The sequence below is a fragment of the Xiphophorus couchianus genome, chromosome 9 (genome assembly GCF_001444195.1).
Source record: "Xiphophorus couchianus chromosome 9, X_couchianus-1.0, whole genome shotgun sequence".
Taxonomy (NCBI): Eukaryota; Metazoa; Chordata; class Actinopteri; order Cyprinodontiformes; family Poeciliidae; genus Xiphophorus; species Xiphophorus couchianus.
Window position 1 is genome coordinate 19,916,038 of NC_040236.1, and position 26,734 is coordinate 19,942,771.

At 42.7% G+C, this 26,734-nt stretch overlaps 2 protein-coding genes across 2 annotated transcripts; both read right to left on the bottom strand.

Moving 5' to 3' along the window:
- Window positions 1–305: 305 nt before the first annotated feature.
- pcsk9 (proprotein convertase subtilisin/kexin type 9) lies at window positions 306–10,875 on the bottom strand. The gene is made up of 12 exons (XM_028028759.1): window positions 10,377–10,875; window positions 10,009–10,200; window positions 8,040–8,172; window positions 5,887–6,020; window positions 5,647–5,788; window positions 4,355–4,551; window positions 4,099–4,282; window positions 3,166–3,342; window positions 2,927–3,075; window positions 2,683–2,848; window positions 844–1,010; window positions 306–742 (listed from the first exon to the last, which is right to left on the bottom strand). The coding sequence occupies exons 1-12, from the start codon at window positions 10,557–10,559 to the stop codon at window positions 551–553; spliced, it is 2,016 nt and encodes a 671-aa protein (XP_027884560.1). The 5' UTR covers window positions 10,560–10,875; the 3' UTR covers window positions 306–550.
- Window positions 10,876–12,280: 1,405 nt separating this feature from the next.
- Window positions 12,281–18,416, bottom strand: bsnd (barttin CLCNK type accessory subunit beta). Its single transcript, XM_028028760.1, has 3 exons — window positions 17,019–18,416; window positions 15,904–15,971; window positions 12,281–12,588 (listed from the first exon to the last, which is right to left on the bottom strand). The coding sequence occupies exons 1-3, from the start codon at window positions 17,193–17,195 to the stop codon at window positions 12,495–12,497; spliced, it is 339 nt and encodes a 112-aa protein (XP_027884561.1). The 5' UTR covers window positions 17,196–18,416; the 3' UTR covers window positions 12,281–12,494.
- Between the last annotated feature and the right edge of the window lie 8,318 nt (window positions 18,417–26,734).

A 26,734-nucleotide genomic window follows, 5' to 3' on the forward strand; every position in this document is an offset into this window, starting at 1 on the left:
TGCTGAGCTAATCTCAATGCAAAGTTGGTAAAAAAAAAAAAAAAATACATTGTTAAAGGGTTATTAAAGGAGGCAAGTTGTGATGACTTCCTGAAGGCGGAGTTTCAGGAAGAGCCGGAGTTTCTTAAAGAGACGCAGGCTCAATTTCAAGATGTTAAACTACAAAGTCAAAATTCTTTTAAGTCATATATGCAGCATTTTTACGACTGAAGGCAACAGCCACTTGACCGTACTAAAAAATGGAAAACACACAAAACTGCCCCTTTAAGTGTTATGTGCTGTGTTGGGCTCGGACAGACCGTACGTCAGGTACGTCATGATTGTTTATTATGCTTGTTCGTACAAAGATACAAAAAATTAACAGGATATATTTATTCTTTAAACCTGTATCTCCCAGATGGTTTGAAGACGGCTAACAAGATAATGTGGAGAACGTTTCGACTTAATCATATGGCTGTAATCGACATCTTTGCAGAAGTGCTTACTGAAGGTTCATTAAAGTGTCTCCACGGGGTGAAGGAGCTCAGAGAGAAGACGGATGACACTGTGATCAGTTGGGAGTTGTAGCAGGGGGGTCTGGCGGTGTGACACGGCAGCAGACGGCTACGCCCTCCGCCTCCACTTCCCCCGCGCTGCGGATCCGGCAGCCGCTGCCCTCGGGCACTGACCCGACAACGGCAGAGCCCTCGGAGACGGCGCTGCAGTCCGTCACAGTCCAGCCCGAGGGACAGGTCACCTCAACCTGCGAGAAGAAAACCAGGATACCCGAGGGGTTATAGAGACATCTGGGGGCAGGGGGGAGAGGAGACAGGATTGATACATGTCTCCGGTTTAATAAAACACCTGCTCTTTGTCAGACGACGTGGTTTCCAGCAGACGGCACTGAAGAGACGGAGCGTGGCAGCAGACTGCGTGCGACGTGACTCCGTCCTTCACCGAGCAGCTCCTCCCGGCGCCGCGATGAGGGCGGGAGTCGGACGAGATCTCGGCTGCGGACCAACTGGTGCAGCCTGAGGAGAAATAAAAGCACTGAAAGGATGGAGCCCGTTTTCCTCCCAGAAATCATCTTGAAAGAAAAGCCAAACAATTCGGTCTGAGATTAAAAACCATTGGAGGATGCCGTCATGACATTTGAAGCCTCCTTTTTACACCTCACACAGTTGGCATTTATCCTGCCCAGGAGTGTGTGTGTGTGTGTGTTTTCTCTCTCTCTCTCCTTTGACTGATTGCCATGGTAACATAATTGACCTAGAAGCTGCTGTGTATAGCAAATTGAATAGCTTGCACACTTTATATATGCAACAGAAGGATATCTGAGGAGCATGTTTCACTGTGGCTCTCTCTCGTCTGGTTCACGTCGATACGGTTTGATTTGACTGCAGCGTGTTTCTTCACCTCGTTATATTCACACAGTAACTGGGGGGAAAAAAATTAAAAATCATCCTTGAACTTCCCTAGATTTTGTCTTATTGCAAACACAAACCTCAGCCAGTGTCATTAGGGTTTTATATGATTGACCAACATAAAGTAGTGCGTAAATGTGCAGTAGAAGCAAAAAAAAAAAAGTTTTCCAAATGAGAATCTTAAATGTGTGGCTTGCATTTATATTCATCTTCGGATCTGTGAGCAACAATTTGTTGGGATTTAGGTTTGGCACCATGTCATATGAACATACTTTATTCTGAATTATTATTTTATACTCGCCATATTTTTACACTTATTCTGCTGGAAAATTAATATCTCAAAAAGTTTGTTGTTTTTTTTTACCATTTCCTTCCCGCTAGTTGCTCTACCTTTAGCTAAATCCAACTTCCCCGTCCCTGCAGAAGAAAACTATCTCCACACGTGAGTATTATCTGCAGCTTCTTTCTCTACACATGGCATCTTGCATGCCAATCAAAAGGCTCAATTTTGGTTTCTCCTTCTTCTGTGTCTTCTGCATGGTTTGTAGCAAACTGCAGCCGGACTTTGGACAGTTCTAATGACGCCAGCCTGCACCAACAAAGTGTTTTGCTTATTGCAACCAGCATCAGCTGATAGGCATCCCCAAAACTCAACTGCGACCCCAAATCCTCCAAAAATTGCACTGCAAAAACAAAATCTTACCAAGTATTTTTGGTAGTGTCTAATGCAAATATCGTAACACTCGAAATAAGACAGAACTAACTTACCAGTAACTTTTCAGCAAGAAATATGAGCTTGTATTAAGTCAGTAATTCCTTGATATTGATGGAAAAAATGCTGGTCATAATGAAATAATCTGCCAGTACAGCAAAACATTTACCTTAATGTGGGAAAAACGTCTTATTCCACTGGCAAATCTTTTAAATCATAGATTGTACTTATTCATTATTATTAAGGAATTACTGATTTATAACAAGCTTGTATAACTTGATGAAAAGTTACTTGTAAGTTAGTAAGGTATTTGCATTAGAAACTAGACCAAAACACGTGTTTTTGTAGTAAAAGCCACGTATTTATTTTTTTTTTTCTTCCGTTCCTCAACAGTGCAGAGCTTCACTTGAGTATTTTACAGGAATTAAACTTCCAATGAACACGGCTGGGACTTCATGTCAATGACAAACCCCTCCCCCCAAAAAGAGTTTTGCTTGCTATCACTTGGCCTCAAGAAAGGCCGGTTTGCTTGTTGCTGGTCTGCCGCTGGCTGGTCACGCTCCTTACCCGTGAGGTGGTTCTGTGGGCCCGCACACTGAGCGTCCCGCCCGGGCCCGGGGCTCGCGTGGGCGCGGCACTGCAGACCATCCACCACACAGCAGCGGGCCACCGCGAACACCCCGTTGCCTGTCAGCCCGTTGTAGGCGACGCACTCCATGCGTCCGCTGCTCTCCTGCGAGACCAAGGAGACGCGGCTTCAACCCGCTGCGCCCGCGGAGTTTCTGTCAGTTTGGGCGGCGAGTGAACTCACGGTGAGCGTTTCTCCCACGCGGGCGCCGTCAGGGGCGTAGCTGCTGCAGCCCATCATTTCCTCCCCGACGCGACAGCGGCTCACGGCCGCGTCCGCGTTCGACAGGCCTGACCTTTCTGACCACACTGAGCGACACAGGAGCTCGACACCTGCACGTGGAAGTAGGACAAACCCGGTCTGAGGTGCACGTGGGGGTGGGGGAATTGTGCAAACTGTGCTGAGGTCGGGAAGTCACTAACTTGGTGCTGGGTTGTTGGCGGGAGGCATGGCTGCCACCAGGTTTGGAGTTGTGAGACGATGCGTTTCAGACAGAGACAGGAAGTTAATTGTGTTGCTAACGGAGTAATGCAGCATCACCTGCAGGACCTGCACCGGGGAGGCCATCTGATTGGCGGACAGGATCACGGCTGCTATACCTACACACACAAAAACAGACCAAAGTAGAGGTGTGCCATAATGTATACCGATAACGATACTGATACCAATACTTTCTATTTAAGATTGATATATCATCAAATGTCTGACATTTAGGTGTTTTTGTGTTTTGTTTTTGTTCTCTGTCCCAGGCTTGAACAAAATAATTCAAAGTTTCCATCCATTTTCTAACACCCTTGTCCCTAATGGGGTCAGGAGGGCTGCTGGTGTCCAGCTAACGTTCCGGGCGAGAGGCGGGGTTCACCCTGGACAGGTCGCCAGTCTGTCGCAGTGCAACACAGAGACAGACAGGACACACAACCATGCACACACACACTCACACCTAGGGAGAATTTAGAGAGACCAACTAACCTGACAGATGGAGCCAGAGAACCCGGAGACACATGCACAGGGAGAACATGAAAAACTCCATGCAGAAAGACCCCGGGCCGGGAATCGAAACCCAGGACCTTCTTGCTGCAAGGCAGCAGTGCTACCAACTACAAAATACTTTAATAACATATTAACATATATTTTTTTCTAAATAAACTGCAGAAAATATAATTTTTGAAGGTAGAGCTAAGAAACTACGGTCCAAAAATAAAATCTGAAGATGTAATCAGAAACTAAATGATCAATTTTACGACTTGGTGTCGATATCTTGATTTTTTTTTGATCGCTCCGCCCACCTCCAGACCAAAGTATAAAACATTATAACTCGGCTGTTTGTCATAGCGGCTGTTTGCGTCGAGGCCCACCGGCAGCGTGAGCGGCAGCCTGCGACGTTCCGCTGTGTGAGGTGAAGCAGGTGCTGCAGTCGCTGCTGGCGCTAACGATGTCATCACCGGGCGCAAACAGGTCGACGCAACGGCCGAAGTTGGTGCCCCCTGCTCCTTGCGACATGAGCTGGTCCTCAGAGTTCACGGCCCCTAAGGTGATGACCTGCACAGACGGAATGAGGGTTAGAGGTCGCGATCCGGCCTGTGTCTGTTTCCGTAAGTGTTCTCCTTCGACCTCGGGTTCTGAAGCGGGCGAATAGAGGCAAGCGTCTTCTCTGTAGTTCCCTGCAGCGGCGACGACGGCGGCTCCGCGGGCCACCGTCTCTCTGCATGCTGCGTTCAGTGACCGGCTGAAGCCGCCGATGAAGGGCAGCAAGACAACCGCCGCGTCCACGGGGCGCGCCAGTAAGGTCGCTCGGATAAACTCCAGCCCTGAACAGGAAGCGAAAAGACCAGCAAAGGTAAGTGCAGGTTCACTTCTTTAACTTTTTCATGTCACAACCACAAAATGGAATGTGGCGTTTTATTAGGACTTTCATGTTTGATTATTTGTGGAATATTTTGCTGCAGTTACAGCAGGTAGGTCTTAACTAGCTCTGCCTGTTTACAGACTGAAACTTTTACCCATTCTGTTTTGGGAAAACAGCTCCAGCTCGGTCAGATAGGATGGAGAACATTTATGTCTGGACTTGGACTGGACCATTCTAATACATGAATTAGAATCCTAATTCTAATATATTCTTGTTAGTATTAAGAATGTATTAGAAAGTTTAGATCAAAGTTTAGATTTGATCTAAACATTTTTAGATCAAAACTAATTGTGAGTGGTCTCAAGTCTTTTGTCACCTTTAGCGGGTTTCCTTTCTTGTATTTAGCTCCATCCATCATCCAATCAACTCCGACCAACCTCTCATCAGACCGGACAGAAATCACATGTGGCGTACCCCAAGGTTCAATATTAGGACCCCACCTTTTTTATATCTAAATACTCTAGCTAGCTCAGATTTGAACAAGTAATAAGAAACCATAACTATAATGCAGATGGTACACGTCTCTACATTATGATGTGACCAGGTGATTCCGAACCCATTCCAATACTAAACAGAACAAATCAAAAAGAAGGGAAAAGAGAAAAAAAAATAAATGCATGGGAATGTTGTGCTAGAGGTTTTGTGCAGTTAGTCTTTCCTTTGAACATGGTGTGTTACCAAAAACAGATCACTTCTGGTCTCATCTTAGCAGCGCTCTTTCTTCCACACGCCTTTATTCCAATATTTTCTAATAAACCTATCCGACTGTATTTAGGAGGTTAAAGTAAAGGGGCTGAATACAAAATGTATGCCACGCTTTTCAGATTTTTGAAAGTTGCAGCAAACTTTACAAAACATCCACCATTTTGCATCTATCTAAAGCACATTGAGGTTGTCTGGTTGTAACTCAAAAATAAGTTTGAAAAAAGAAGAAAAAAAAAAGAAGTTATCTTTTTAGATGCGATCTTGTCTGGTTTTAACAATGAAGCCACCCGACCTGCCAGAGCTCCGGAGACGGTTCCTTTCCCCTGACAGTTCAGCACACGGACCAGGTTAACACCGACACCCCGAGCAACACCCGAATCCGATCCCGTCACGACACCGGCCAAGTGCGTGCCGTGACCGTCACACTGACTGGCCTGCGAGAAGGAGGAGAAGAAGAAGGAGAAGAAGCTGAGCATGGCAGCGGGGCGGAGGTCAGGGTGAAGGTTTTGTTGCCGAGCTGCTGTTGACAAACCTGCCTATGAACTCTGACTCCGTCCTCCTCAGGAACGTTATTAAAGTCTGTGATGAGAACTCGTCCTTCAACCTCTCTGTGGGAGCTCTGCACACTGCCATCCATCAGGTACACCTCGGCCATCTCTCCATCATCTGTAGAGGACGACACGCGAAGAAGGCAGGTTGAGTTACCTCAGCTGTGTATGCAGATAGACGACGACAGAGCTGGAGGACAGACGGACGATTTAGCTCTACGGTGGACATAAATTAGTCTAGTAAGATACTTGGTTTTTCTAATTTTTAAAATTAATTTATCTTTTTTTGTGGTCTTTAAGCTGAAAACAAGGATAAATGAAAACTAAACTGAAATATTGTGGTTAAAAGTAAACACACACACACACACCATGTTAAATGAGAATCACATCCAACCGTCCACCATTAAAGTGCCTCCAATTAACCCTAATTGAGCTTTTTCTGACATTTTCTTCAGTACAAATCTATGAACCGCAGAGAACTTCCAAGACATTACTTTGATCTCATTGTCAAAGAGTATCAGTCAGGAGAAGGGCACTAAAAATTTACCAAGGACCACAGAGAAGGAAGTCATGAAGACTTCTCAACTGATCAGAAAGGCCTTAAAGAAGCTTTCTGGTCATTTAGCACATGTGGCTTTGTGGCAAAAAAAAGAAAAGGAAAGACTTGCTAAAGTTTAATGAGACAAAAAATAATACGTGAAATCTCCAAAAAGTATGAGGGGGGTAAAAAAAACAAGGTTGAACATTTTGGCCATAATTCCAATCAAACGTTTGGCACAAAACCAACTGAATGTCACCAAAAAAATAAATAAAAACACCAGAGGAAAGCGCCGTGATGATGGCATCATTCCCTGCGGCTGACAGCTGGAACCGTCGGCCTCAGTCAAGGTGGAGGAAATCAGACACAGCCTCTATATCAGTGAGATGGCAGTACAAAGCCTTCAGTCGTCCTCTGGGAAGCTGAAGATGAAGAGGACCTTCATCTGTCGTCACTGCGATGACCCAAAGCATGCAACCAGATACGCAACAGAACGGGCTGTAGGGTGATGTGGAGCGGGCAAAGCACAGACCGGGGACGTTTTTACAAAGCTAAGTAGGCAATACCAACGGATCAAAAGACGCTTCAACAAAGTATCAGCTTCAGTATGTAAATTTAATTAGTTTTAGTTTTTATGTTAAAATTATGGGACGCTCAGTTAGTGCAGAAGCCGTAGAGGCTATTTCCTGTGAATTTACTGTACGATGGCGGCCAGTAGAGGCTAGAAAATCTTAGACCAAACATACATTGTAGAGCTATTTACCTTGGTCTGTTATTTTTGTTTTTGAGCTGGCTTTTATATCAATGGTGTGTCTGTGTGTGAGCAATTTAATATATTTAAAAGTGACTAAAAAGAGTAAATACAAGCTGCAGCTGTGGAGAGCAGTGCTAGATGGAGAGGTTGGCAGATTTACAGCTTTCAGACACACTTTCAAGAAGTGCTCGTGGTGTCCTTCCACTATCCTGACTGAAAAAAAAAACATGTCTTTTTTTTTTTTAAACTACTCTCTCCACCTGACAATAAAACTCATGAGACACAGTCAGGGGGATTTTAAAGTTGTTATTTCGTAAACCTGTCACCTTCTGCATTGTTTACTTGCTGAGCAGACGATGTGGCTGATGTTTGAAATGTCAGCAGTGTTTTCCTGTGAGATGCAGTGTGTGTGTGTGTGCGCCCGTGTGGGCGGGGGTGTGTGTGTGTTGCAGGGGGACGACACACTGATCACAATCTCATAAGCTCGTATGAAACATCTGCGCGTGGCCATCTGCGGTCCAGGGTCACCATGGTGATAAGAAATGCCAAGCCAATACGTGGGTAATTTAATTTGGATGAACTGAAGAGCTCTTCTGAACGTGTCTGGTTTTTACCTTTTCAGTCACCGTAACGCCTGCAGAAAGTTTGAAGCCGTCACACAAACACACACACACAAAAAAGTGCTTTATGTTATCACCAATGTTAAAAATGGGTTTGAAGTAGAAACGTGTCTCTCTGGCGTTATAACAGAAAGCAGCAGTTAAGTTGAAGAAAAACGAGAGAAACTGGGAAAATATCGTAAAAATAAGCAAAGCTATAAATGGTGGATGCAGACGGAGACTCACTCGGAGGCAGGTACGTTGCGTTTACTGAGACGCCACCGTGAGGCTGCAGTAATCGCTGCAGGTTCCAGGGGGCGCTCTGGGCAAAGATGGACGAATCTTCCTCTACGTATTGGACATGAGGAAGCTTCAATGCCTGACAGGAGAACGACCAGAAGAAGGCAAAGAAAAACAAAAAAAACAAATCAGTGCACTTGAGTGATCATATTTTATCAAATGTTTCAAATAACTTAGAGACGCCGGCGATAGAAGTAATTTAATTAAAGAATAAACATGGCTGTCCTGTTTTTGGGTTATTTTTGTAGAAAATATTAAGTATTTGACAGTCTACTGAACTCTCAGTGCTACTTTATTCATTTTCTGTGAGGTAAATATCCATCCATTCATTGCAGGGTCATGGTGGGGGTGGTGCGTCCCAGACAGTTCGTCAGTCCATCACAGGTAAAGTAAATATATTTAAGGTAATTTTTCTTCTTCTTCTTTTGTAAATTGTAGTTTTTGGTTTTTTTGTGATGGGAATGTTTAAGGCTCCCAAGATCCCAACGCGCTCTGTTCTCCTTAAAAGGTAACCAGAGGTTAAGCTCTCCCATGACCAGACCAGGTGCACTTGAGTAACCATGACAACGAGACAGGTCAGCTGGTTATAGAAACACCGGGACCTCCGAGGGCTTTTATTTACATTTCTGAACAGAGTAGTTGACTGAACTTTGACCCAGGCCTGCTGTGAAGCACCTTCTTTATTTTTATCGTATTATTATTATTATTATTATTATTATTATTATCTTGTTTGTTTTATATTTTTACTATTGATCTTCTTATGTGTCTGGAATAAATATTTGATTGATTGACATATAATCTTGTCGCCATTGGGACCAATGTCATAACTGACTGGACAACTTTACTTTCCAGTCTGCTAGGACTGGAAAGTAAATAAAAACTATTATGTACTATGAGGTACATAATAGGTTTCCTAGACCTCAGAGATGGACCAAGACAAAAATATATATATATTTTTTTATGTTTAAACAACTCCAGTTTCAAAAAAATATGAAATATTTATGAAATATGAGGGTTTTACCATTTTACCATTAGTGGTTATTTACACTAAATATCAAGCTAGCTGCTATTTGCCAATGACCTGCACTGTGAAACATAAACCCATAAACGTTAAGCAGCAATTGTAACTTATATGGGTGAAAGTAATTAAAATAGTTATTTTCTTATTTGCTCCTATTTTTGTACCAGACGTTTAATCTGGACGGATGTTTTAAGCACTTTCTGCTTTACACTGGGTGTTTCATATGAAAGGTCATGATAAAACCGTGATCTACTATGTTGGGTTTTTTTGTTTATAACTTCACTGCAAATGTCACAGAGGCTGAAAGGATTCTGACACTGCTATAGGAAGGACGCATGGACGGACAGAAGGATCGATATTTTAGTCAAACAGAGATTATCTTCACTATTATAGGAGCCTTCTCCATTGAAATAAAATACTTCTGTAATTTCCTTCATTAAGTAAATGGCGGTAAGAGTGATGATTCAGAAATCAACCTTAGTTGTCAGTTTAAAGTACAGAAGCATAAAACCTGTGGAAATGAAAGGTTAACACCAGCGTTATGATGCTGTAAATCACAGCTTCTCACCAGGTGTAATTCTGGTAAAACACGTTTTCCTCATAAAAACTACATGCTTGCTGCCAAAACTGCTGCCGTTAAGGTTCCCACACTTAAAACATTTGCAGTTTTTCGTGATCTGATGCATTTTTTGGGGTTGTTGTTGTTGTTAGCATCAGCTGACTCTCATTTTTGCAGTTGTAACAAGATAATCCATGCAATTTTACCCTTTTTTAGATGCCTTTTTGTTGATTTTTACTTGTGTGCATCAACCTCTCATAATGAACTTCAGACAATTGGCATCAGACAGTGCTGATTTTAAAAGGTTATTGCTGTTAGGTAAAGTATTTATTTACCAGGTGAAGTACATCGTGGCTCATTTTGACCAGAAAGCCCTGCAGAACTCCAGAGTAGGTCTGCAGGACCTCCAGCGGGTTTCCTCTCCGGGCGGCTCTGGCTCTCAGCCTCCTGACGGTCCTCTGGACCTGAGACTCGTGCGTCCCTTGGTGCAGGACGACCAGGTACTGACCGGGCATGCGCCAAGCCGCCTGCAGGGCAACGCAGGTGAGAATAATAATAATGATGATAATAATAATAATAATAATAAGATGACGATGATGATGATGTCTACATGAATCCGCTGCACTTTTTCTTTGAAGATGACTTGGTGTCACTGACAGATGACTGACTTCTGGCTGACGCTGCGCCGCCAGCGCGCCTTTACCTTGTTGCACTTGAGGAACTCTGCGGCTGGCTCGCCTCCAGTTCCAGGCTGAAGCCCGCCGTCGTCGTCGCGGATCCGCTCCAGGACCGTCTCGTCGTCCTCAGCGCGGTCCTGCGCGCACACCGCCGTACATGATGCGCACAGACACAGCGCCCAGCCGATCCATCCAGAAACGGGACGCATTCTGCACACCTCGTTTTCTTCTTTCTTTTCTTTAATTATTTAAAAAACATATATATATTTTTAAAATCCCCGGATTAAATATTTAAAAGGAAATCCCCGATGAGAGTTTTTATTTCAGTCTGACTTCTGCAGATGTTGTCGGCGTGCCGCCATCCCCGGGGGCTGCTGCGCGTCCTGCGTGCCACACAGTCTGATGACAACCTCCAACCATCTGCTCTGATTTAAAAAAAATATATATATATATCGAAGAATTGATTCTTATCATTCAAGGCGGGGACTGGTGACGTCCCCGCGGCTCACGCCACCTCTTTTGTATCGAATGATTGTCCTCCGTTAAAAGCAGCTCTTTCTGTGGAGGAGTCATGTTTCACGCTCCTCTGTGACTGCTGCGTGTCAATCAAAGGGGGAAGAACTTCCTCCCAGGGATTGGTTGATGCTGCTTTAAGGCGAACAGCGTGTTGCTGCAAAAGTTTTCTCATGTCGTTGATTTGTATTATTGTCTATGGAGGAAAAGGTAATAGACTTATTCAATTTGATTTTATGTGCTAGGTGAACAAAGAGCACTGCACATGTTTCAAGTGGAAGGAAAGTCATACGTGTTACGACATATTTTGCAAAGAAAAATCTTAAAAGTATGACGTGCCTTTGTTTGAACCCCTGCTTTACTCTGATGTCCCTAAATAAAGCTACAGCATTGGCATCACGAACACCTACTAGGAGGTTAGAATATCCAGCAATATCCCCAAGATTTGGACACTGACCTCTAGCGGCCCAAAAGCTGCAAATCTGCTAAGAATCCCACCCAGCATATCCCAGCACAAAGCCCTGAACTTGCTGGAGGGAGTAGATGTATCGCTTTTAACCTGAATGCACATTGGAGTCTCTTTTGGGATTGTTTTATTTTTAATATACATGAGACTTTTATTCCTCTTTTTAAAGTCAGAATGGAAAAAACTAGAAACATACCAACAGAATCTGCTTTCGCGACGCGACGTTGCTTCAGTTATTGTTGGACTCTCATGTGATTTCAAGAATTTTATGTCGAATGCATTCATTTCTCTGCTCTGGCGTTTCCACTACGTTGATTTATTTTACATTTTAAGCATGGCATTTCCATTTCACATATTTTGACCGGTAAGCCCTACTTGAGCTCATAGACAAGATGCTTTTGCTCGAAACCTTCAGCTGGGCACCGAGGTTTGTCTTTGCTTCCTTATACTCTGATTAGCAGATTTCTTTCGATTTCTTTAAAAGCAAATATTAAATAGATCGAAAGCTCTTATGAAATTTGTTGGTGTCAGAGGAAAAAAATGGAGTTATACATAGGTTGGATTTCATGCACAGCTGTCAAATAATTTACATCTAGAAAAGGGGAAACTCCCCACCTTGACAACTTCGAATTTAATATTAAAATATTGCCTACTTTTGTATTACAATTCAGGGCTGAAAGAATTGCGGTTCGTTTTTTTTTTTTCAAAATCCAGATTTGTGTGTTTAACAATAATGGACATGGAGAACAAATATGCTTTTCAAACATGGGTGATATTATTATTTGTATTTTACCACTGGAGAATTGTAGGAACTTGTTTTATTTGAAGCATCAATGAGTCTAAAAAAAAAAAAAAAAACAGTTTTGGGAAATTTATTTAAAAAAAACACACACACAGTTCTTCAGGTGGAAAAATAATAACACAAATCCTTCTTTTTCACTGTAAACAGCGCCATCTGCTGGGGCTACCGTGTAAAAACACGTTCGTTAAATCATTTCCCATGACAACAGAACCGACCCACGTAGGATAATTTCCTTTCAATAGCAGCACAAGACTTGTTCTAATTAGATATATTACACATTTGCGTTGCTGGTTCTGTCACTCGGCTTCAGTCCTGAGTTGCTTTTGCTTTTGACCCAGTGAAGTTTGCTCGGTTCGCTCTCCTTCAGACCAGATGCAGCGTGGGGCAGCTGCGGCTCTCATTCATCTGCACACCGTCCGACCTTTGGCCGCAGGAACCCGGCCGACACGCAGCGTCCCTGAAAACAAAAGCGAATAGTGGCGGTGGGAGGAGTAGAAGATGAAGGAGGAGGGACAGGAATAGAAGTCCAGCTTCATCACACTGTCCCCGTTTATTTTATTTTATTTTTAACTCTGAAGAGGAGCTTTGCTGAGCCGGCATGTCTTTATCGAGCAGCCCAGTAATTACAGACCCACTCAGGCAGCAGGAGGCGCGTGAGAGCCTCGTTTCTGGCTCGAGCGCTTTAATCAAGAGATCGTTAACGGCCCTCTGCTCTCGCGCCACCAGCAAATTCAATCCTCCTCGGTCACAAATGTCGTGGCGCTATCTCTCCTGTTCCCCTCATTCCGCTCTTGAGAACCGCTTGCAAAAAAAAAATAGAAGACGAACGTCTGCGTAGATATGATCGGTTATGAAATCTTCTTTCTTTTTTCTTGTAAATTTAGCTACTTTTCAACAAGGCCTGAGCAGAAAGGAGAGCTAACGACATTCTCCTTATTTGCCCAAAGATGGTTGCTGAGGCTATGCTAAACCATGTTTAACTGCGCAATGTACTTCCCCACCATGTTAAATGTAAGGCATTAAGTTTGCGTAATATTTCGGGCTCGTTTGAAGAAAACTGGAAAAAAATATTTCATCTATTCTAAAAAATAAAAGCAGGATCTAGCAGATATTTGAGCACCAAGGTGTACTTTAGCATATAAGTCAAAAAGTATTTACCATGAAAATAAGGAAAGCAGAAAACGTGGGGAAAAAAATATAACTTTGTGTTGTAGCTAACATTTTAGTAACCAGAATTTTATTGTAAACGTCATGGTTTTGTCCCAATTTAGTTACATTTTTTCCTTGAATGATGTGGGGCCACACAAAATCAGTTCAGGGGCTGCAAATGGCCCCGGGGCCTTTCTTTGAACACCCTGGCTCTAGCTTGTAAATCAGACTGCTGCTTTCAGGATGCATTCTGTTGCTTATTTGTATTTTGGAACCACGTCTCCCTGAAAACCTAACCATAACCTTTAGGTCGTAAAGAGATGACGTCACATCGGGTCGTTTCTATTTTCCTCTCAGCAGAACCTGGAGAAACTGAAACACACACCCGGAAGTAGTCCAGTCAGATTTATTTATCAACCCTGATCAACTCGATTAAGCTGTCCCACGGTTCTCTTTGTTTTTCCTTACGTCTAAATTTCTCACAAAGTTTTCCTTCAGCATCACTGAAACTTTGTTGGTTTTTTTCCCCCCCTTCCTTCGTGTCTACTTTAGTTCAGGAACGATTCAAAGACAGTTTGCGCCAGACGTGACGGCCTCTAACTCCTTCCCACAGAACGACCTTCAGGCTGGTCCAGGCAGCTGTTGTGCTGAGACTCCGTCTGTCAACAGAGCTGGGAACGAGACGGTTCCGTCTGGTCTCAGTTAACCAGTCAGAGTCCGACTCGCTTCAATGAGACCCAATACGACTCGGGTCAAAGCGAGGAGTTTGATTTTCTGATTGGGTTGCATTCTGGGATGGGAAGTCGATCGACCCGAAAGGTTTTTTTCCACCCCGGCTTTCGACCGTCCTTCCTTTATCCTCTACACGTGTCCTTAAATTAAGACGAGTCAAAGAAATCAAATAGAAAGAGATGATGAAGCCTCTGATCAACTAACAATACCGTTTCTCTGGAATCTAACACAAAACACAAGGGAATTTGTTAGGTTTCTTTTCCTTTTTTGTGACAATACGTCTACGTAATACAATTTATACTGTTGGTAAACTTATTTCCCCTTAAGTCAGGGGTGTCAAACTCCAGTCCTCAAGGGCCACTGTCCTGCAACTTTTAGATGTGCCTCTGCTGCACCACATCTGAACAGAATAATTAGGTCATTAGCAAGACTCTGGAGAACTGATCTAATTAAGCCATTTCATTCCAGTGTTTTGTACCTGTGGCACATCTAAAAACTGCAGGACTGCGGCCCTTGAGAACCGGAGTTTGACATCTGCGCCTAAAGTGATGCCACATATGTGAGGTAAATGTTGTGAGTTGACCATGCGTAGGCCTGTCAAGATGACTAATTTTGCTGAACAATAAATTGCTCCAGAGGTTATTGTGGTAAACGATAATATTGTTGTTTGAGACCCTTTTTTTTTCTCCGAAGAGTTTTTACGGCGCTAGTGGCTAGTATTTTTTTTTTTTTTTTTTGCGACAGTAGGCAAACAGGAAAGAGGACGAGGAGAGGGGGGAGGACATGAGGCAAAGGTCGCCGGGACCCGAACCTGAGGACTAAGGCGTCCAAACGTGGGGCGTGCTAACCCCCTGCGCCACCACAGCACGCCCCTTGAGACCATTTTTAAGTAAAATTATGGTAATGGCAAAATAATAATGTAAGAGCACATTGTAAAAGATTAGCCAATTTTAAATCTTAATGGACATTTAACACTAGACCTGGAAGACATTTTAAATATCCAAAATAAATAAACAAAACAATAAATAAAATGAATTCTGAAGTCTTTGTAAACAAAATTGTCCTTCAATTGACGGCTGGTTGAGACCAAAACACCAAACTGAAGACTTTCATCATCCAGTCTTTGGTAGAAAGAGAGAGAGAAAAAAAGAGATAAACCATAAGTCATGCCAGTAGAGATATTTGAGTTTGTTTTAATTTATCATGCGATTAATTGATTTATTGATTATTGTGACCTCCAGCCCAATGAAACCTTGTGGAATCAGTTTGGGCGCACCCTTTGCACCAGACTGACCACCACAAGCACACTTTGCTGACCTGCAGCAAACACTGGTTAAGCAGTAGGATGTCATCCCACATCAGTGTGTGACCAAGGAGGATGAATACATTTCTTAAAATGCCAAAATGAAAGGTTTAGTTTGCTTTCATTTGCGTTTAGTTTTGCATCTCAACCCTAATTTTTCAGAATGCGTAAACTGGTGCGCCTACTAATTGGAGATTCTTGGTTTTATTAGCGACTGGCTATAAATTGCTGCTCAATTTGTAATTTAAGTGTCAAAATTGTAATTCTGAAAACAAATTACATTTTGTAACGTTTAATGATTCTCCTTAAAGGACATAATTACACGGCTCCCACATTAAGGAATATATCTCATGTTCAAATATGTCAGACTGAAGGTTTTTATGTCATCAGGCTGATGCTTAAATATTATTTTGCAGCCTAACGGAGTGGAGACCCGTCCTCCGCTCTCCCCTGGAACTCTGCTGCTGTCACCGCGTTCAGACCGGCTGATGGGCTCTCAGCAGACGGAGCACAGGGAATAGGTAAGACCCAGATAACTGGCACCATGCTGTGTGTGTGTGTGAGTGTGTGAGTGTGTTAAGACAGCACCTCTCATCTCTGGCAGAGCCCATCAGATCCTCCAGGCTCTCCTTCTGAATCACGGGCGTCACGACGATCTGACGAACACACGCCTTTGTTTACAAAACCTCACTCTAGTACATCCTGCATGTCAAAAACTCAGAGTTTTCTTCAGGCAGAGGTGGGGCGAATACCCCAAAAAGTAGCAGCGCTACTTCAATGTGTTTTTTGTTTTTTTTTTACTCTAGTGAAAGTAAACATATCCATTCAAGAAATTACTCAAGTAGGAGTAAAACAAAAAACAAAAGAAAAACAACCAAAAGCTACTCAAGTATTGACCAGAATATCAGTCCTTTAATATTAAAAAATGACATCAGATGGACCAAAACATAAAGTCAAGTATGTGGAAACGTTGATAATTAGATCTATTTTTAAGTAGCATAATTACAAAAAAGGGAACTTTTTTTTTTCGAATCTTAGTCGAACTTGTGGGTAACGCTTTACAATAAGCCTCCTCTATAGATTGCTAATAAATAGTTTATACATATGTTATTAATTAATCTATAAGCCTTTTCTAAATAACTAATAACTGTTTATTGGGCATTAAATAAAGACGAGTAGGAGACTATGTGCTAAAATATTACATTTACAATTGCTGATTGTACTTACAAGTTAGTCTGAAATGTTTAGTATAAAAACTGTAGATCAAACGCAGGTGAACAGATTTGGCTCACTATTTGGCAAGAATTTTGTCTCCTTCTTACCCTTAACTGATGTGTAACAAAAGTCATTAATGATTTGTAAAGTGTTTAGAGATGAATCAATAACATATCAGGGAGCATTAATGTAAAGTGGGACCTATTTATGGATCTTTAACAGAAACTGCAGGTGTGTGTTTGTGTCTGGTGGGTTTTTGGTTAGAACAAGCTCACTCTTCATTCAGTGAAGTTACTTATTGTGGGCAGAGAATCCAAGAATTTCATGTAAGAGCAGCAATGTTTCATAATAAAATTACTCAAGTAAAAGTAAAAAGCACAGCGTAGTAAAAATACTCCTAGAACTCCCCCCCCCCCCACACACACACAAAAAAGTTACTAAAGCAAACGTAATTGAGTAAATGTAACTAAGTACAACCCGACTCTGACCTTGGGATAGCACTGGCAGAGGCTCCACACTGTCCCAGCACAGACCATGGTGACCCCGACGATACACATCGTCACGTAGACGTGCGGGCGCTCCTGCATCATGAGGAACAGGCCCACGGCAACCACAGAGAGGCCGGCCACTATGAGTCCGTACCGATACGGCTTCCCCTCCGCCATCGCTGTGAACCTCTGCTGCAGCCCTCAAGCCTGCGCTGACTTGAAGCATGACGAGGGGTGGGAGGGTAAGAAAGATTTAGTGGGCTCTTTGTGTGACAGAGCTTGAAGGTGAAGGTGGAGAAACTGCAGTGGTGGTTCCACTCCGCTGCTTATTACAGCCTGCAGACACGCTGCTCAGGTCAGGTATAAAATTGCAGGTGTGCGTCTGTACCTGAAAGGTCACCTTGCTTCAGGCTGCTGTACTAAATAAAATCTCAGCTTGTGGGGGCACTGCTCAGTCGGCTGTCGGTGTTTGTTTGGTTTACAGCCATCCTCCTGTTTCCTCCTCTTCAGGGATTCCCTTCCTCTGAATAAACGGCTTTATAGCAGTCGACACCAGCCTTAGAAAGCCGCTCAGCCGTTTCTTAGCTCTAGTTTATGGTGATGTGACAACAAAACGAACAACAGGCTGCCTGCAAACTGTGAGCAATCGGCAACAATGCGCTGTTAGCATTCTGCTGTCATTGCTTTCCAGTGCAGGAGTCACATGAATTCCAACAGGTTAGGAGGATTCCCCAGTTTGGTGTCTAGAAGAGGCCAGCATCAATCTGCTGACTTGGGATCCAACAAGATGGAATGTACTAGCAAGACATAGTGACATTATTAGCATTTGGTGTTTTATTACAACCAGTCGGCGTTTAGCTCATGTTTAGATTCCCTTTAGTGTGTCGTGTGTCTAATTTTTGCACATCTGCTCTACTGGCATCCAGACTGGCAGACGTTTAGTGTCCCGGGCCACTGAAAACACTTTGCCATCTCTCCATTTCATTCAGTCAGTAATCTCCTAAGAATGATGAACCACATGATGACTAGCATGAGGTTAACAGTGGCGCCCCCAGAGGGGGGAATGGCGGTTAACAGGGGACTGTGGCCCGCTTCTTGGAAAGTGTTGGAGTCATGTTCCGGTCACAGAAAGACATACAGGGTTATCTTCTCCAAGCAAGAAATAAATGTAAAAAACAATAAATAAGATTTATAAAATTTAAAATATATGTTTATATATTTTCTGGCTATTTGTACGCATGGCAGGTTTACATTTAAAAAATTAAAAATAGGCACACACGCAGATAAACAGCTCTGGGAAAAAATTGAAGAGTCCACTTCATTGAACCCCATTGAAAACCTCCTGGTTACTCCACCAAATATTGATTTCTGAACTCTTCCTGAGCTAAAACATTAGTATTGTTGTTTCTAAATGAGTATCAACTTGTTTTCTTTGCATTATCTGAGGTCTGAAAGCACCGCATCTTTTTTTTTTGTTATTCTGACCATTTCTCGTTTTCTGCAAATAAATCCTAAACTTGGAATTTCAGAGACATGTTGTCAGTAGTTCACAGAATAAGAGAACAATGTCCATTTCACTCAAACATAAACCTATAAAAAGTAAATTCAGAGAAACTGATCATTTTAAGTGGTCCCTTGTACTCATATAAATGTTTTGTATTTTCGCGATCTTGAGGTCTGAGTTTGGAGGGCCTCTTTGCCGCCACCCTGATCTTTGGCTCCCTCTGCAGATTCTCTATTAGTTTCCAGTGAACAACTCTGGTTGGTTCACTTCACAATGTTAATATCAATTCCAGTCAGCAGAAACACGTTGGTGAAATTAAAAGATTACAGCAAACCTAAATCTGTCAGGGATACGATGTTAAAATCACTTCAGGGTTAAGATGATCAGCGGCTTTGCGCTCAATTATTTTGTAAAATGTGCAGCGTCCCAGAAAAGCTCAAAACGTGCTAATTGGTGCCTGGAGGGGGAAAACATGCACATCCAGTCATTTCTCTAGCATGGTTTGATTTGTGGGTTTGTTTGTTTTCCTTTTTCTTTGCTTACTGATCTCTAAATTTGGACACATTTTTAGTTATTAACAAGTTGTTCCAACAATAACTCAATATCTCCCAAGATTGTAATCCTATAAACTAATAAATGCAAAATTTCTACCTGTAATTAATTTATTCCTTAATAGTGCAACAATAACTCCACGCTAAAGAGAATTTTGAAACGGCAACATAAACGTAATTTAACGTGTTCCTCCCGTGAAGCAGTTGGCAAATATGTAGCTGTGGATTTACTGAGGCTAGTTCCCTCTATAGCCTGTACAACACCAACTAATATACACAAATATTGAAAAAATAATAATGCCAGAAATCCTGGAAAGTATTACAAAGACATCCTTTATTTTCTTACGTTAGAAACTGCCTTATCTGATGACAAACAAAGCATATTTTCATCCCGTTCTCAGTGCATGACACCTTATACATGTGATACATTCATCTTGCAGCTATAAAGAGGTTGTTTAAAAACATTTTTAATACAAGTGGATTATTTCTTAAAATCTCTATATAAAAATAACTGAATTTAGCTCTTTTTTGCGAATCCTACATTAGCTGGGAGGCTGCACACAGGAGAATCTGTCCAGGCCTTCGGGTTAATGGGTGAGCTAAGAATGGAGTCCTCTGATGTACTGGCAAGATGCAACCCACTTCCTGTACACTTCCCCTTTAAAATGGGCCAGGGCTTTTATTTCATCCATCCATCCATTTTCTTACACTTTTGTCCTTAGTGGGGTCGGGAGGTGCTGGTGTCTATCTCCAGCTAACGTTCCGGGCGAGAGGCGGGTTCACCCTGGACGGGTCGCCAGTCTGTCGCAGGGCAACACAGAGAGACAGGACACACAACCATGCACACACACACACACTCACACCTAGGGAGAGTTTAGAGAGACCAATTAACCTGACAGTTATGTTTTTGGACTGTGGGAGGAAGCCAGAGTACCCGGAGAGAACCCACCATGCACAGGGAGAACATGCAAATTCCATGCAGAAAGACCCCGGGCCGGGAATCGAACCCAGGACCTTCTTGCTGCAAGGCAACAGTGCTACCAACTGCGCCACTGTGCAGCCTAGGGCTTTTATTTCCAACACAGAATTAGTTTAAGGTTATTGCACTTTTTTATGTTCCCTTCTTACACTGATTTTGTTTGATTTTTTTGCCTGAAATATACAGGAAATACCTTATATCTTAAAATGAGTTTTTCATATATCGTTTTGAACCTCTTGATTCTGCTGTTACACCTGATAACAAAGGTAGTTTTTCTATTCTATTCTTCTGGAAAGTATTAATCATCCTTTCTTTTCTTCCCCCCCCCCCGTTTCTCAAAAATCCTGGCATTTTATCAAGAGTTTGGACACTTTACAGACCAGGCCAGAGTGAAGCAGCCAAGGGGAAGAAAAAAGAAAAAAACAAATAAATGGATAACTGCATAAAATAAACGACATGGCGGCAGATTGAGACAACACTGCATATGGGTTGCAGGCTCTAGTGAATTAAAAACAAGATATGTGCTTTAACATAGGTATGCTGCAGATATATGAAACTGAAGTTTCTCGTGTTTAAACGTAAAGACAAGACGACAGATCTCACACCAGCATTTCCTGACAACAGTTGAACTTCCACTCCTGTCTCTGTGACGGCCCAACCGTCCACGGGAAGCCTGAGCTAAAAGTCGAGTCTCGATTGGTCGACTTCAAGGCACGGAGGAGGTTTGCTGCTGTGAGTTCAGACAAAGCTCTTCGCTTAGAAGAACAGTAGGCACCGGAGGAGTGTAGGAAGTCCAACCCAGTTTTAAACTTGCTGGCTGCCATCTTGATTTGCACATGCAGTGTGTTCAGGAAGTTGCCAATCGTCGTGCTCGTAGTCTGGCTGTTCGCCGGGCTCCTGGTTCGCCTCCTGGTTTATGTGCTGGCTCTTCATCACCGTGTCGTACGACGGCGGCGGCTCCATGGTCCAGGGCGGCGGGGTGGACGGCAGGGACGGTTCGGGCTCCGGCGAAGTGCTGACGGCGTTCGTCGACATTTCCCGGCGGATTCGGTCCAGCCTCCTGATGGGAACACGCCAGAGACTCGGTGAGGACTTCCTGTTTTAATCTGAAACAGAAACTTCCTGAATACTTCCGGAACGCCTAACATGCAAGTACAGTACAAGCGCCCGCTACAAATCTGGTTTCCCTGTTAATGCAGATGGACACTGAATTTTTTCTGAGTTTTCATTTCATAGGATTTGAATTGTAAATAGGGCCACCAACAACAACCGGCGAGTTTTGGGACGCACCTTTTCAATAAAATATTCATTTTAGAAAATACTGTAGAAAGCTGCATGTCCTGTTCTTATTCAGGAAAATAAACAAGAAAATAGGAAGCAATTTACTAAAAAAAAAAAAAAAAAAGTGGGAAAGTCAAAAGTCTGAGATCCTTTTTGTGCTTTAAATCTACAATAATGTTATATAGATTCTTGATTTTTGACCAAAGCAAAACAGGATATGTTGCTTGTTTTATTGAAATATTGTGATTTTTGTGGCTCGTGAGTGCTTCCAGTTTGATGATGTCTGGCACACAGTGGGAATAGTTGGGACACCGCCGTCTTATGCAATTAAAGACAACACAGATCACGTACTAAATGAGTCACAAGAAATAAAAACAGCGCTAAACGTCTCCCATCTCACAACTGATGGAGGAATCATTTAGTCATTTAGAGCCTCCAAACAATGCATTGTTTGGAGGCATTAAAGGAAATGCCTCCAAACAAAATGCTGTTGAAAATGTAAAAAAAAAAAAGAAAAAAGATGAATTTACCAACAACCAAAAAAAAAAACCCACATGGCTGGAAAAATTTTAGACAGAGCTATTTAGTCTATGTATTTACGGCAAGTGGCTTACGGGTGTTTTGTGTTTGGAAGAAATCAGACGTTTTCCAAACATCTGCTTACACGGATCCACACTCACCACACCCAGACACCTGATGTCACCAAACTATGTTCTATGAAACGATAGAATCTATATTTTCCGAAGGTCTGATGACATCACGATAGGCTGATGTCTGGCCGCTCTCGGTGCTGAGATGGAGGTAGAACGAGAGCTGGAGAGAGAGAGAGAGAGAGAGAGAGAGAGAGCGATGGACTGACTGAGTCGGATCCACTGAGATCAAAGTCCAGCTTTGCTTCTGTTCGCCGTTCTGTTTTATTTTTGGAAGGCGACATTCAGAACCGCAGGTTGTGACCCTTATTAAGAGGCGACCCAACAAGACTCCAACAGTGAGGCGTCATCCGTTTACCCGGTTGCTTCTGAGCGCTCTGGACCTGTTGGACCTCAAAGATCCTCCTGTGGGCAGGTGAGCCAAATGCAGACAAAATCCTGGAGTAGTGTACATTTAAGCTAAACCCTTCATCTGGTCATCAGATTTCATTTAGTTTTCAAAAAGTGTAAGTTTTGCTTATTTGCGTAATTTATCATTGAAATGTTTTAATTAATGGGATTAGTAAGAACATTTTTGGATTCAATTTGTGACCGGATCCAATACAGTCATTCAATTTTCAATATGAGTGCCAACATTGTGATCTGGAGCACACAGACGCTGTCTCTGCCCATTTCCTGTCTGGTGGCCGTCAATAAAGGCCAGCAGTGCTAAAAAAAAAAATTATATATATATAATTCTGACAAAAAATGTTATTCTTCAGATTACGTTTTGGTATATTAGACTGATATAAATATGTTTTTTTAATACTCGCTATTGCTTTGGCCTTATCGCTCTACGCTACGACTTCACTTCAGCAGGTTTTTGCAGCCTGCAGTAAAACTACACTGTGATGTTTATTCTGCACTAAGATAAAGACAATAGAGCGGTTTATTATATATATATATATATATATATATATATATATATATATATATATATATATATACGTATATATATATATATATACGTATATATATATATATATATATATATACAATATTAATTCTGAACAAGGTGCCATCAAAGAAAATGCAAATTAAACCAATCAGCTAGCCTACACTTTTTGGAGTTTTAACATGAATAGTTTGGTCATGCTGTCAGATATGTGAAGGTATTCGTAGAAAAGGGTTTTAGTAGTAGAAAAATTGTGTGTGTGACTATCAGGTGAAGCCGTCCAATAAAGAATACAAGGTTTCCAGTTGTGTTCATTTTAGCCAGAATGCTACAGTGTTGCTCCAGTGTCGCTACAGAGTTGCTAGCACGGGATGTCAGCTGGACGACTCAGCTCCAGTGGACTCAACAGACTCCTGAACAGTTCATCCTTTATTCTGACATTATTTATTTATTATTATTTAGGACGCAGACGATATGACTATCTCCAAGAACTACCACTCCATGTCCCAGAAAGGTAGCCGGTCTGTTGTTTCCCACCATCAGTTTTCCTAATCTTTGCCATACATACGTGTCTTAGCCAATAAGCTGGAACTTTTCTCTGCAATAATTTCCTGATTTTACTCAAACAAGTAAAAGGAATATTGAAACGCAGCCCAGTTTGTTCGTCTGCGGAGTCTATTGTTCTCTGTGCCGGTGGTTTCCTGTCTGTCGCTCAGCTCGTTATTTCAGAGAAGAGCGAGACGTCGCAGCTGCTGCCATCCGGTCGGCTTTGGTCTCAAGGCAACTTTTCCAGCGAACTTCCAAAAAGTAAAATAATCTCTGGGCAAATTCTATCCATTTTGTTCATCCCTACATGTTGCATTTTGATTCAGATGACACAGAGCCTTACCGTGCTGTGCAAACAGTATGTGCCAACTTCTTCTGTTTTGATTTTTGTCATTCTTACATGTTCCAGACTTATGTTTTTTGGGGGTTTTTACATCAGTAAATACAAAATGTTTGTTATTTAAATGTTGATCTTATTTGTTGAGGGGGAACAAAACTTAACATTTATTTAAAAGTTACTACCTCTTAAGCACTGCCTCTGCCACACTTGGGAGCAAATCTGCTACCGAACGACGTCAGTCTTTGCGATAACCGGCAATAAGTCTATTAGATTGTTTTCATTCAGTTGTAGATCATGCAAGATTTAAATCCCGCACTTTGACTAGGCCACTCAAAATGCATTATTTTTGAGTGGAAGTTTTTGGAGCCTCTTAGAGGATCATCGTTCTGCTGCATGACCCACGTTTGGTTGACATGAATCCTGTTCTACTCGAGAACAGGATTCATGGGTTCATCACTTTGAACCAGTGGCTCAGGTCCAGAAGGAGCAGAGAAAGCCTAGATCATCATACTGACACCTCCGTGTTTGACAGTGAGTAATATTCATGAAATGCTGAGATGCACACCCTCCGAAAATGTTAATTTTGTCTCATTTGTCTATGGAATATTTTTCAAAATCCTTGGGGATCATCGGGTTTTTCTTGGCTAATAATAGGCAGCTATTAGTGTTCCTTTTAGTAATCACTGGCTTCTTCCTGAAATTGCCCCATTTCCTTCCAGACTGTTTTTTTTTTTTTTCTTTAATTGAGGGATAATGACTCTCACTGCTGTTTACTGAAATCCTAAAGCAATCGATATGGGTTCGTAACCCTTTCCAGACCGACAGATGTCAAAGACTTTCTTTTTTTGGTGTTTGTTTGTTTGTTCTTTTTCAATCAAATCTTGAGCTTTTACTGTTTACGCGTACTTTGTACAAGTTCTACTTAAGTGATTTCTTGACTCTACAAGTGGCTCATCACAAAATGTGTTTTTCACAGCCATGTTGGTTTGCGTTGCTTTTTGTTCTTTCAAACAAAACAAAAAAACAAACTGTATTTTGTAGTCAATGGGTGACTTTTGTCTGATACTAAAACACGCAAGTGATGGGGGGCGGAAAAAGCTTCTTTATGTTTTTTGTTTTTTTTAAATCAGCAAGGTTGCCATTACTCCCTTCCCCACCAGTGTAGCGGGTTGTTTCGTTGACCGGCCAATGAACGCATGCTAACACTGTAACTTAAGAGGGAGAACATGCGCCACATAACTGCTGACAATAAGCAAGGTGAGCATGTTGGGGAGCTGGGATACTGTGCTCATGTGAATGAATTCACACAATTCTTTCACATTTTTACAAGTCTGTCTCTGGGCCCAATTGTCAAAAGTCTTCAAATCAGAACAGCATGGAGGTTTTTATAAAGTAGGATTTAAAAATAATAATAAGAATTTATTTTTTACTTATTTCTGAGCTATCCTTTTGTTTTATCCCTCAACTCCCCCAAGTTGGGAACCACCACTTCACCCCGAAACCCAACAAATGCACCCCCCCGCCACACCCCACCCCACCCCCGCTGCTGTCACTTTCAAAGAGTGTTTACCTTTGTATGGCCAGGGCCTGCTGTGGGCTGAAGCGTGTGCCAGTGGGGGGGTGCAGGAGGAAGTGTCCAGGCACTCCCACCTGTAAATTCTTCTTAGCCATGCAAACTCCTGCCACCATCACGCTCAGACCCCCCATACCCAGAAAAATCCCAAGTACCATCAGTGGGACAGTTGCGTGGTACGCTGTCCCAGAGCTAAAGATCATGATTCCTCCGGAGGTCATCAGCAGGATGCCCAGACAGAGCAGCGTGCCGTGATGAATCGACATCTCAGGGGCTCCTGCCCTCCGCGGCTTGGTTTCTTCCTGTTCCCGCAGAAGAGAGGAGACGGATAAAGATCCGAGATTGTGCTTTGTGTGGGTGCGTGCGTGCGTGCGTGCGTGTGTTGAGGGGGGGAGTTAGACAGAGGCATAACAGGGGAGGCAACAACAAGAACCAGCAAACAGAAAGCAGATGGAATGTGAGCAACATGTAAATAATAAGTGCCAGACGCATCGATACCTGCAGGGAAACCGCCCTGAGAAAGCTTGACCATTACTCCTTCACAAGTGATCAACTCTGACTCCAAATCCCTGAAGAAGAAGAGGAAGAAGAAGGGGAAAAAAAAAACATCCGTGGAGAGCCGATTTATCCAGGCCAGTCCGAATTTCCAGCGAACCCCGCCGCGCCTCTCTCTCTCTCTCTCTCATACCCCGGCGGCTCTACCGCCTCTTCCCCCGCTGAACGCTCATATCGCCCGCTTGGTGTTTCTCCAGAGCCAGCAGCGTCGAAAAAACCCCTCTTCGATCAGAGTTGATGATGTCGCGGAGTGAGTTTCATCTGGTCACAGCAGCAGCAGAGGAGGAAGAAGAAGCGGCAGCTGCGATGGAGGAAGTGCTTTTATTTTTAATGAGGAAGGCTTTTTTTTTCACTGACGAGGAATTGAGGGCAGGCCGTCCACACACACACACACCACACACACACACACACACACACGGTCTGAACATTGTCACTTGGCCGCTGTTTGGACAGGCTGTTTGCTGCACGGAGAGTTATAGCCGCAGTTAAAGATGAGCAGTTCCAGCTGGAGATGGAGCCGATCGGCCAGCCCGACCTGAAGCAGGCCGCAAATCAAGCGCTATATCTCTTTATTTGGGTTCTCATTCCTCCGCCTTAATAAACTTGTTGCCTGAGCAGAGACGGTCGCACCAATAGGGTCCGCCCACCCCGGGCCCCACCAAGGCTTTTTTTTTTTTTTTTTGATGAAACAGTTAACTGGTCGTAGTTGTAAACTTTTCTAAACTTGTAAATAAAAATAAAAGCCATGAGAACTATCTGTGCATTACATCTAAAGAACAAACAAAAAAAAAAAACATCAGGGC